General features: G+C 32.7%; 3 protein-coding genes across 5 annotated transcripts; 2 read left to right on the top strand and 1 right to left on the bottom strand.

Annotated features, from left to right (window-relative positions):
* Window positions 1–884: 884 nt before the first annotated feature.
* On the top strand, window positions 885–2,658 carry LOC105974229 (uncharacterized). The gene is made up of 5 exons (XM_012999296.2): window positions 885–1,221; window positions 1,347–1,418; window positions 1,533–1,612; window positions 1,701–1,900; window positions 2,423–2,658. The coding sequence occupies exons 1-5, from the start codon at window positions 1,037–1,039 to the stop codon at window positions 2,495–2,497; spliced, it is 612 nt and encodes a 203-aa protein (XP_012854750.2). The 5' UTR covers window positions 885–1,036; the 3' UTR covers window positions 2,498–2,658.
* A 1,597-nt stretch (window positions 2,659–4,255) lies between these two features.
* LOC105974500 (FBD-associated F-box protein At5g60610) lies at window positions 4,256–6,385 on the top strand. 3 transcript variants are annotated; one of them, XM_088815865.1, is made up of 4 exons: window positions 4,256–4,328; window positions 4,601–5,517; window positions 5,616–5,759; window positions 5,877–6,385. In XM_088815865.1, the coding sequence occupies exons 2-4, from the start codon at window positions 5,362–5,364 to the stop codon at window positions 6,255–6,257; spliced, it is 681 nt and encodes a 226-aa protein (XP_088671991.1). In that variant the 5' UTR covers window positions 4,256–4,328; window positions 4,601–5,361; the 3' UTR covers window positions 6,258–6,385. The 3 variants fall into 3 exon arrangements, with proteins under 3 accessions (XP_088671991.1, XP_012855067.2, XP_012855068.2); XM_012999613.2 differs by having other exon boundaries at window positions 4,270–4,547; window positions 4,598–5,517; XM_012999614.2 differs by having other exon boundaries at window positions 4,270–4,547.
* Window positions 6,386–8,378: 1,993 nt separating this feature from the next.
* On the bottom strand, window positions 8,379–11,729 carry QQT1 (P-loop containing nucleoside triphosphate hydrolases superfamily protein). Its single transcript, XM_088815866.1, has 10 exons — window positions 11,378–11,729; window positions 11,221–11,265; window positions 11,020–11,099; window positions 10,818–10,892; window positions 10,463–10,566; window positions 10,167–10,323; window positions 9,987–10,074; window positions 9,046–9,118; window positions 8,830–8,961; window positions 8,379–8,668 (listed from the first exon to the last, which is right to left on the bottom strand). The coding sequence occupies exons 1-10, from the start codon at window positions 11,467–11,469 to the stop codon at window positions 8,609–8,611; spliced, it is 906 nt and encodes a 301-aa protein (XP_088671992.1). The 5' UTR covers window positions 11,470–11,729; the 3' UTR covers window positions 8,379–8,608.
* Window positions 11,730–12,580: the final 851 nt, after the last annotated feature.

The raw sequence follows: 12,580 nt of genomic DNA on the forward strand, positions 1-12,580 counted from the left end.
TCCCTGCGAAATGAGCACACGTGAACTAGGCGGAGACGTGCTGATAGTGGAAATAGTCCAGAGAATACAGTTAATAGTATTGCACAGTTAATAGGACGTACCTTAAGGAATGAGTTCAAACATTTATTTATAGCTTAGTTGAGATTGTCGGGCTCAAACCTTACTTGAAGGTGATTGGGCATCGGTGATAATGGTCTTCGATATTGGGCTCGTGGCCCAGTATATAAGGAAATTGTAGGTCCATTGGATTGGCCCAATTAAGCATATCAAAGTGATAATTGTAGAGCATCTTCTACGGTTCGTCGTTGTTGATCATGAATTCGACAATTGTATATGACATGTTTTTCTTTGTAATATTCGATAAATTTCAGCAACTATAAATCATATGTACATACGCATGATTGAATGTACATTAATTCAACACATTAAAAATGATGATTTTGCCTTCAATAATTTCCAGGATACATCCAAGAAATTAAATAGAACCCACCAAACAAAGCGAGTGAGAACCACGCGTCTGATTTTTCTTTCCTTGCACTGCAAAAACAAGAAAACGAAATAAAAATAAAATAAATAAATGTCATTAAATTATGGGGGTAGCTTGTACAAAGACCATGTGGACCAGGTTGGCAAAATTGACTGTTTCAACCCCCATGTGCTTTATTTAATTAATTAACGCATATCTCGTTTAATTAATTAACTAATTAACCTATGCTTATAATTTTCAATTTCTTACAACCTCAAAAACAGCCTAACATTCAATATTTCAACGGTCACTCGTTGACAAATGACAATAGAAGAAACAACCCTACCAACTACTACTCATCCTTTCTTATTTAAAAATATTAAAAAAAAAATACAATCCTTCCAATATTAATTGCTATAAATAAAGAGCAAAGTACTTCTCTAAAGTCATAAACATATCCACAAGAAAATATTTTCTAATATACAGTAACGATCAAGAGGTTTTTGAAGCATAGTTTCAGATAATATTTGGTTAATTACTTACACAAGTTTTATATATTTACATACATCGATGGCAAGTTCTATGATGATCGTAGGTCACAAATCGGCCGGCTTTTTCGCGAACCCTAGTTCGAGATCGTCTCATTCTAAGTTGTCGTGGAATCCCATTTCGAAGCTGGCTTTCGCAAGTGAAATCGGTTTCTTGCGCAAGCAAACTAGAGTCGTTCAATATTGTGATAATCACAAAACTGAAAGGTATATACATATATATAAATATAATATATATGCTCATGAATTTAACTAGTTAGTGTGTGTAAACAATGGGTGAAAAAAGGTGTAAAAATGGAAATAATTATGTTTTATTTTATTTTATTTTGCAGGAACTCATTTGTTGTGTATGCAAGTAGTTTACCAGGAGCACCATTGCCTTCTGGACCACCATCCAAGCCCATGTAAGAAAACCCTAATTTTATAATTATTTATCAAAATAATTAATAATAATTATATATACATATATATTGCTAATTAACTAATTAATTATGTTCTTTTTTTCTTTTTTGAAACAGGAGCTGGGTTCTTGGATTAGTTGTATCACTTATCTTGCCATTTTTCACAAACAAGTGGGGCCCACTATGGGTGCTCAAAAGTAAGTGTTTTGTTGACTTTTTTTTCGTGGTCAACGTAATAATGTTAGTGTTTGCATGAAATTAATTCATAATGGTGTGGGAGTGCAGATAGAATTGAGACGGCGGTGGAAACGGTGGAGCACATAGTGGAGGCGGTGGAGAAAGTGGCGGAGGAAGTCGACAAGATCGCCGAGGACATCGCCGACGATCTTCCACAAGGGAAGCTCAGAGATCTCGTGGAGCTCGTCGAACACACGGCCGAGAAGACAGCTAAGACCGCCGATTGTCTCGATAATCTCATCGACAAGGTAAATTACTACTTCCTCCTTCTCATTTTAACTGTCGTTTTAGACTAGTTCATACATGTTAAGAAAACTAATAAATGTGAATAAATTTTGAAAAAATTATAATAAAATGACGTGTCACGGCTGCTGGTTTTCTTGTAATTAAATAAAAGTAATTTGAAAATAATTAATGGCGTGAGCAGCCGGCCTAGGTATTAGCAAGTGGATCATGTGCTTCTTGTTATTTAAAAAATTAAAAAAAATAATCAATAATGTACAGCTCTGACCAATGCCATTATTTTCTCAAGATTTCATATAATAATTTAATATTAGTCATAAACAATTAGGTTAATTATGGATTAATTTTGTGAAAACCATCAACTATTTAGCCCTTTTTATTCAAATGTTCTTTGTTACTTTAATTCAAGAGAACTGAAATTTTGCATTAGTTTTTGCAAAGTAATTTATGCAAAATTAGTTAATAATAATATTAATAATAATATTAATAATAATATACTAATAATATGTAATTATTTATGCATGCAGGTTCAGGAAGCTGAAGATCAAGTGGAGGGCATTGTTGAATCAATAGCCAAAAGTTCTCCAAAGAAAGCAAAATAAGATCATTGACAAATATTTTTTTGTCAAAGAGCATTTTTTTTAGCTGGATTGATAGACTAAATACATTGTGTATATAATTAAGCACAATAAAATTAAATTTATTTATTTAATTTTGAAATTATTTAATTAGAGGAGTTGTTGTTTTAACTTCTACACATTGATATTATCTCTTTTTACATTTTGTTTTATTCCTTGATTGATGGAGACTACCTCCAAGTTTCCATTTCCATAAGCGAAAATGGATGAGAAAACTTGGTAAAACAAAATTTTAAATAAAATGATTATATTCATTAATTGTATACACAAAACTTATTTCAACTTACTCTCTCACATTCGTCATAAAAAATAACGACTTAAACATTTTTCACGTACCCCTACGCACCAATTCATCAAGAAGTTATAACATCATACATTTACAAAATTAAGTTGGTCGAAGAAGAAGAAAAAATGCACATCCGAATTTGGAAGAAAAAAAACAATAATAAGTTAGTCGAAGACGGAGAAAAACTGCACACCATAATTTGGAATAAAGGCAAAAAACTCGAAACAAAAAAATACCTAGTTATTGAGATTCGAAATATCCATATCAATTTTTCTGTTACATCTTATTTTACAATGGACATCAGCCAAAATAGCCGAAAATAGTAATCATAATTTAACAAACATAATTGAAAATAGCATACATTAAATTGTTGAAGATGATCAAATAATATTGTGTAAATAACATACAAATAATTAAAAAACCCCAAAATACTAAGAAAATAATCATCAATTTTATCTTTCGTTTTGCCTTCCTCTTCTTTCTTCTTATCTTTGACTGCGGGCATTATAACGCTAGCCCAAGAAACCTTTCATTTGATTCGAATTATCCACAAATTTTGTATCGCGATTACATATTTAGAGACATACAATCTGAAAACTTCAATTTTTTTATTTTTTTGTAATACTAGTTCTCATTTGAGAAACGCATTTCGAGTTTTAATAAGTAGTTCTAATCATAGGGCTAGTTATTTATACTAAAATTATTCCTATTTCATTGATCTGATCGTACGGTGATCATAAATAATAATTAAAAAAAAAATATATCTAGATATTTAAAATAAAAAGTCGCAATTGTTCTAGAAACACTTTAGACAGTGTTTTAGAAACACTCTAGACTTTACGCGCATCTATTCTAAATATAAAATGATGTACAAAGTCGACTAGGTAAAGCACATCGAGAAAAGTAAAATTCTGGAAGAGATATAAATTCGATAGATTGAAAACTCAAAATATTGAAATAATATTTCAAACCTCTATTTGTTTCCTAACTTTCATCCCCAATAAATTGAGGGTTGGGTCGTACGTACGTACAGTGTGTGTGAATATATATTTGAGTATTATTATTAATTATAAATTCTGTTATGCAGAAAATTAGTTACCCCAAGAATAAAATAGTTACAGTATGCATTAAAAAAAATAGAAAATGTTAGAAATAAAATAATAATATAAATGTGCAAATGGGCCCGATGATGTGCAAATATAGAGCCTTAAATGGGCCCGATGATGCGTTCGGGCCGTTCTACTACAATGAACCAACTTGCTTTCGAAGAAATTCAAAATGGCCCAGAATCTAACCGCTTGGTCAACAGTGTTATGTAAAAGGGTAAATTACAACTACCTCCCTGAGGTAAGAGTTAACTACATATAAGCCCCTTATGTTTTAGAAATTGCATAATGTAAGAAATCCACAAATTTCTGTTTTAAGAAAATCGAATTAGGGTTCTTTCCCTAAAACCAAAATTAAAAAAAAAAAATATATATATAGAATTAGGGTTGTTTGTCCGATCAGGTTCGGTAATTTCTCCTTTTCATTTTATTTGTGAATTATTAGTTTTCTGATCCTATTTGCGCAGTTGTTTGTTGTTCTTCGAGCAGGAACCGATGATTTGTTCTAAAAAAGTAGCTTTGTCACTGCTAACTCTATCTGCTGCAGCAATTGCTGCTTTCTTTCTATATTCAAAAGGGTATCTTCGCCATGGAAGTTTCAAGAAGAAACCATCTTCTCAATGTATCTTTGAATTGGTAATACAAATATTTATTAAATTTATTTCGGCGCAGCAGGTAAGAAGGACGTCATTAGCAAACTCCCAGACGATATCTTGGTTTCGATTATCTCACATTTGCCCGTAAAATGTGGTATCAGGACGAGCATTTTGTCGAACAGGTGGCGGAACCTTTACAGATACGTGTCCACCGTTAAATTGGAGTGTCATGACCTTTTAGGAAGTCGTTATGATCGTCACAGGCCTCCTAAATTTACAGTGTATTTTGACGAAGATAAATTTCACGACACTAACTTAGTCATTGTTTCAGCTATTAGATTTTTGAGGCTTCGTTTCGGTTCTACGATCCGTTATTTCCGTTTATCGTGTTGTTTTTATAAAGTAACCCCTGATCAATTGAAGGAGTTCTTTTGTACTTTAGGAAGTTTGCGGGTCGAAAAACTCGCTCTAAGCTGTGGTTGTTATTTGCGAGAGAGTGTTGTTGAACTCTCGGTTTACCATCTTTCTCAAATAACCTCCTTGCAATATTTGAAATTGAGCTTGTGCACGTTGGTTCCAATCTCGAAAACCCAATACAGCTCCCTCCAAATTATTTGGCTTTCGCACGTTAAAATTAAGGATGGTACTATTGAGTCGATTTTGTCCAATTGTTTGGTGCTCCGATCTTTACGAATAGGGAATTGCAAATGTCCTTCAAATTTATGCTTCAAGGGTCCGAATCTCCAATTGAAGTCTCTCTGTATAAATGATTGTAAAGGTGTAAATAGGATAGAGTTTGATGCTAGTAATCTCGTCTTATTCGAGTTTTCTGGTCGTGAAATGGTTGACTTTATATTCGAGCACGTTCCTCAGCTGCAGAGTATATCTCTTTATACATTTAAGGAAAATAGCGTGCCTTACGCTTGTTCGCGACTTGCAAAAAATTTGCCTCGTCTGAAATCATTGACTTTTGTTTCTAGAGGCGATCATTTTCAGGTATTGGAAGGGTCGTTTGTTTTTCTATTTGTCGATTTCTCTATTGTGCAATTTCTTGCTATATGATTTTTCTTGAATTTGAGTTTCTTGATTATTAGGGAAGCGTTAAATCTATGGGGATTAACATGTTCAACGACCTTAGGCGATTAGATCTCAGCCTTTACTCGGGATCACAATTTGATCTTCTTTTGCTGACTTCGTTTTTGCACAGTTGTCCCCTCCTACAGGAATTTCACTTGAATGTAAGTCTTTTTAAGACAATTTCTTTGATTTTCTTTATTATTACTTTTAAATATTTTTTTGTTGCCGTTTCTCGGAAATAATTAAAAGATGGATTTCCTTTGGTTTTTTGGTTGTAGACAAATTTTGTGGATATTATTGGACCAGAGGTGAAGAAACAAGAGGTAGTAATAATCCACTCCGAGTTGAAGAAAATGGAAATTAGTGGATTTGTCGGGACAGAAAACGAAATCGAATTTGCGTCTTACATCCTCAAAAGTGCAATGTGCCTAGAGAAGATGGTCGTAAGTAGGTGTTTGAAGAAGTACACGGGATCTGCCAGGTGGAGGAGTCGATTCGAAACTCCGTGGAGTGAAGAGATGCTTAGAATGATTCACGCACGATTACAAGGAAAAGCTATTTCCGAGGCTGCGCTAGTCGTTATTCAATATCATACGACAGCCCATATTGAAGATGATAATTGGGGACGAACAGAAGACGATTGTAAGATTTTTGCTTGATTATATAGGTACACATTTTGTTTGTAAATATTGTTTTGCAGTTAGTTCATGTGACTATTTGTAAGATTGTACAAAGTTGTTTAATATATTATATAGGGTAAATAGCACTTGACCCCTATCTGGTTTCACTATTTTGCACTTAACCCCCATGTGGTATCAATATAGGCGGATAACCCCTTGTGGTTTATGATGAGTAGCTTTTGGTAATTTCAGTAACCGAAAGAGGTAAATGTCTATTTTGCCCTTTTATTTATCTCATACTTGTATTGTTTAGGTTTACTTCACTTGATAAACAATTAGGGCTCACATTATTTTATTATATGAAAATAACATAATGAACAAATTTCATGTGTGATTGCGGAGTATTATATCCAAGCAAAACCTGGTGATGACAACTCCAACATAAGTTTTTAATTTTAATATACGTTTGTTGAATCTTTTTGTTATGCATATTTTACTTTTTTATTTATTTTTTGTCATTGTTCATCTGAATGTCCCAAATATTTATTGTATAAAGGCGAAATTTTATTTTACTTTTATCATTATATTTTGGCGGTAAAATAAAAAGACTTTGTTTCGAACTAATTTTAAAAATGAAAGAAAACAATAATTTCTAATTACCGAAAGCAATCCCAATACTTGTGCGTGCGTTAACATATCTTAGTAATTTATGTATTTTTCTTATTTTACTAAATCACATATTTTTTAAATTGGCTTACTAAAGTTTGTTTAACTAGTAGTTTAAAGAAATTAGAAATGAACATGGGTTCATACAAGAAGGGCAACATGGGTATTTTTAGAAATTTATAGCTAGAAAAAACTCCACCACTTGCGAATTGGGCAAGTGAAATACACTCACTATTGAATATCTTACGAAAGCTACTCATCATAAACCACAAGAGGGTTATCCGCTTATATTGATACCACATGGGGGTCAAGTGCTATTTACCCTATTATATATATATATATATATATATATATATATATATATATATATATATATATATATATATATGATAAATCGTAAAAATGTCTAAATTACACAAATTTTATCCATATTGTATAAATTTACAATTATCTCCTTAAAACTAACGGTCCATCAAAATCCCTAATAGAAATTATGAAATGTCAAATTGCCACAATATAATTAATAATAATTATAAATTGATTTTTACAATAATTGTTTTTTTAGATATGCACTAACTTAATTTGTTTATTCATTTTTCAAATTATTTAATTAGCATTTTTATTAATGATTTTTTTGATGTGATCGTGTGTGCGATGTGTTTAGATGCATTTTTGTTTCTATATTTTTTGTTTACTCCACACCTAGACATGTGCACTGTGGTTTGGAACCGTGAGGTCAGGTTCTGACCCACCCGGTCCAAAACTTGAATTTATGTGCACTGCTTTGGAACCGTGAGGTTAGGTTCTGACCCACCCGGTCCAAAACTTGAATTTAAGGTTCAATCATAATGCCTATTTATACTAGGTAAGACCATCACTATTTCTTTGATCATATGGTGAATATAAATTATCTAAAGAAATCATATAAAGTCCTAAGTTCTAAAAATATATAAGTGTTCTAAAATCAATCTAAATATTGTTTTATAAACACTTTAGACTCTATATACTATACATGTGCACTGGTTTGGAACGGTCAAGTCAGATTCTAACCCGTCGGGTCCAAAAACTTGAATATTGAGAAGCGGAACAAAACCATGGAGGAGGAAGTTCTTTGGATGGTGCCGGGTCGAACCGGGTATTTTGATTTTTTTTTTTTTCTAATATTAGTTAAAAAAGTCAATAATATATAGTTCAATATTGAATTAATAAAAGTATTTGATTATTTAGTATACATGTTAAATATAAATAGGAAATAATCTATTTCAAAATATTATGATCATGATTATTAAAATCTTACGATTTGATTTCACTCGAGTATTCCTTAATCGATTCAAATTTTTGAATAAATTTTAAAACGTCAAAAAATCAATTTAATCTCACTGATTAACAATTCAATTTCACTGATTTACAATTTTTACAAATTAATAAAATTTATGTTTCTTATGATAAAATTCAATCAAAGAGATATATTGTACTTCAACCTGACACAACATAAAAATTCAAACTAAAATTTTGTTACTACTTTTTTTTTTCGGGAGCTTGTGCATGTGTGTCTACACAAATTACAATACAACTCCCATATCATACAATCCTTGGTCCACACATTCATGGTAAATAGTTAATCAAGAAACTCTTTAGAAACGATAATATTAAAAAAAAAAAACCGGAAACTAATAAAGAATAAAATACAATCCTCATTATAAACTCCAAAAAGATATCTGGTCTCACTTATCATCAAAATCCTCGTCTTCGTCCTTCATGTACTTCTCCTGCACGGCTGCAACTGTAATCACTATCTATGTCAAGGAAAATCGATTAAATTCGGATTCAACAGTACTCAAATCCGTAAAGTATGCATACTAATTGTTATATCTGTTTAAAATTTGAAAAAGCATATTGGACTAGACGAAAATAAACACGGCGATCCAAACACTAAAAAAGGATATCTGTAATAATCCCAATCAACAGCGCCGACTGCAATTTTGCTGAACTCAACGGCACTTGCATCGATGCCCGCAAATATATACCCATTGCTCTTGTCGATTAGCTTAACTAAAGTCCCGACACTCTCTTTGTCCTGAAAAAACGAAGGTGTAAGAAACTAGGCGAAACATAATCATTATGTACTCAATTATTACACCATGTAGAGATGTGAATGTACCTGAATGTCCAAAGTACTAAAATTGACAAGCCCGTAATTATCTATCACCTCGCAAAGCTCCTTCGTCAGCTTTCTGCATGGAAATAGTAAACTGATTGGAATTTTTACAAGCATCTTTGCATGTATATTTAGAAGATGGAAAGAAAAATTTGCGACGAATAATGGAACCCGTTTCAATATATATATATATATATATATATATATATATATATATATATATATATATATATATATATATATATATATTTTTTTTTTTCTTGGCACAAACCCTAGGAGAATCTACATGACAAATACTAATAAGAGATATGAAATGTACCGGCACATACTGTATACTATATTTTGTTCACTCTGCATCGTATTATATATGTCGGAAAAGATTGCAAAATCTGGTGGGAAGAGCCTAAGATAATTAAAGGGCTATGTGTGTTCGGAATTAATATCTTTTGGTCCTGAATTAATGGCTTTATTTCATGCAAGAAGGGGTGGAAATCGGACGGATCGGATCGGAATTAGCACGTTCGAAAAAAAATCCATTTTTTTTCGAAAATGAAAAACAAATTTTAATTTCGATGCGAAGAATAATCCGAAAATTCAGAAATCGGAATTTCAGAAACTAGATTGAGAAAATTGTTCCAAAATCAGAATTTTTCGGATCGGAATCGGCAGAATTCGAAAATTCCAATTTTTTAGTCACATGAAATACATAATAAATTTCGATATTACATGTATAATTTTCGGGGAAAAAACGGAATTTTTGGAAATTGGAATCTGATCGGAAATCGAAATTTCAGAATTTGGAACAGAAAAATATTGTTCCAAAATCGAACTTCCGTTCCTATTTCCACCCCTACATGCAAAATTAGGACGAAAAGCTATTGATGGCTTCATTTCATGAAAGAATAGGATAACAAGCTATTAATGACTTAAACATGGTTTAATACCTATACTTTGCATATCGAGGATCCTGTCCAAGATGATGTTGTAAATAGTTTAAATCTTGTACATCCGTGTAGAAGTCAAGGTTGAAAGCTGCAAAACAAAACCAAAAAAAACAAATTGGAAAATGATACAAGAATTAAGAACAAACGAATCCACAAATATCGACATATAAGTGCTCTAACCTAGTTTCCCATAGCTTTCGATCAAATCAATCTTCGACAAAACGTTGACATGAGGGAGCTCCATATGTAGCATGGTTGACAAAGAAAGGAGCAACGCACTCACGTACTTCCCCGGATCACTGCAAAGATGTGCATCGACTAAGTGCACAGCTGTCAACTGCAGAGAGAAGGGACACGCTAAGTCTCTCGTTTTATTTAAGGTTCCATAATTGTCAAAATAATAATTCCCTTATTTCGGACACAGTTCGAAAAGAATTTCATTGTAAAGGAAGTAAGTAGAGAGATGCAAAATGTACCCTGAGATTTAATTTCTTTACGAGTTTCATGATCACTCCCTTTGCATTTTCGTGGAGGAAAAAGAGTTCCACTTGGCCAGGGAAATCGAAGAGGAGATAGTGATCTGCAAACGATGCGGATCGGATTCCATTGGCGAACAGTATTATCGATAATAATAATAAAATATTATTGCTAGCAGTGACATAAGAAGTTTCAAACAGACTCAACTCAAGAACAAGCGTAAGGCTCAATTCACAGTTACGTAAGTCATCGAATTACCATATATAAACAGCACTAACTAATCCAACGAATACGTCGAGAATATGTTGAATACATAAAAAGCAGAACTAACGGAAATTTAAATATGATAGCAACCTTTGAGAAGAGGCTTCAGTTTGGATTCTAACCAGTCGATGTTCTTCTCCAAATAATCCATGCAATAAACAAGACCTGTAACAAACACACGATAGAATTCACAGAAAAACGAGAGTCGGTTAACTTCACTAAAAATCTAGGAGTTCGTTTAGGTAGTTGAAGTAAATTTCAGCATAATATTAAGTGACGAGAATCGAGATACCTCCGTTAGGACCAAGCGAGTGCTCAGCCATGACATCACTAAGCTTAATTAAATCCTCGATGTTTACAGCACATTCGTATCTGTATCGTATATAAGGAAATAACTCTTCTAATATCCCAATACACGAAAAAACGGAACGCATTCAAACAACAACGTGCTAAATTTCAATCACAACGAAAATGAAGTAAAATGATCGGATACGGCAAAGAATCGTTTGCTGGATCCATATTGATCACTGCAACCTTCCTGCAATCAAATTAACAACGAAAACTTATACTGATTGCAATTAACTCAAAAAACTGTATCTATTTAACTCCAAAATTGAAATATACAGTGTATAAGGTTCAGAAAAAGGTACCGGCCGATTAGCCGGAGAAATTGAGACATGCCGTTGCAGTAAGTCGTCTTGCCGGAGCCCGGCGGTCCAATAACCACCTGACCGAACACCATAGCTCGTTCTGATAGCTTTGTTCAAAATTTGAAGTTAACAAACCCTTTTTCCACAGCTTGAAAATGGCTTAAACCCTTGCTCTATTTAAACCCCCCAAAAACGAATATTCCGTTCAATCTCTCTGCCGGGAAAAATGAACAGAACAGAGCTCTCTTCAATCGCGACCACGACCGGCCTTGTGGGTGTCGTTGACTCCGGCGACGACTATCGGGCGGTGGGCTGAAACTGAGTTTCGATCCGTATGAGGTTGTCGCGCTTTGATGGGCAGTCCGTACGTAGTTTGACCCATTTTACAAATGGGTTGTGAAAAGATGGGCCGAAGAATATTCTCGTAGCTTTAATGGGCCGAGGATGATAAAAATTTACAATAATATTTTTAAAATATATATATATATATATATATATATATATATATATATATATATATATATATATATATATATATATATATATATATATAAATAAGGGTAAATTACGGCCATCTCTTGAGGTAAATTCGAATTACGAAAAAATCCTCTCAAGTTTGGGTAATTACAACCACCCCTCAGTTATGAATCTTCTATACTGTCAAATTAAACATAACCTTCTAAATCCCGTGTAATAATCTATATTTTGTACTCGGTTTGTGGCAAAATGCAAATTTATGATATTTACAAATCACGATACACATCTTATGATCATCTTGTTTCAAAATGTGGAGTTCGAAAGGGGTAAAACGATTACAAACTAGAGAATATTTCATATAATCTATAAGATTCCATTAAAATTAACACTACAATAATAAACGTATAAGTGACCGTGAGTTACCCTTACCCCAAAAGTGACCGTAATTTAATCTTAAAGGATATCGATAACGACTGAGGCGTACGATTGCTTGTCCCAAAACTTTTTAAGTCTATATCATTGAATGTGCAGATTTCCACATGCAAATATAACAATTATATATAAAGCTAAAAATAAAGGAAAATAAAAAAAATAAAATAATAAAGAAAAAGGAAAATAAAGAAACTGGTCACGTTTTTTTTTTTTTTTTTTTTTGAGAAAAACTGGTCACGTAAGCTTTATTCAGCTCTAGAATATGGGACGATGGTCCTCTATTGGAGGCCCAAT

This window comes from Erythranthe guttata, chromosome 3, assembly GCF_056151865.1.
Source record: "Erythranthe guttata isolate IM_541 chromosome 3, IM_541, whole genome shotgun sequence".
Taxonomy (NCBI): Eukaryota; Viridiplantae; Streptophyta; class Magnoliopsida; order Lamiales; family Phrymaceae; genus Erythranthe; species Erythranthe guttata.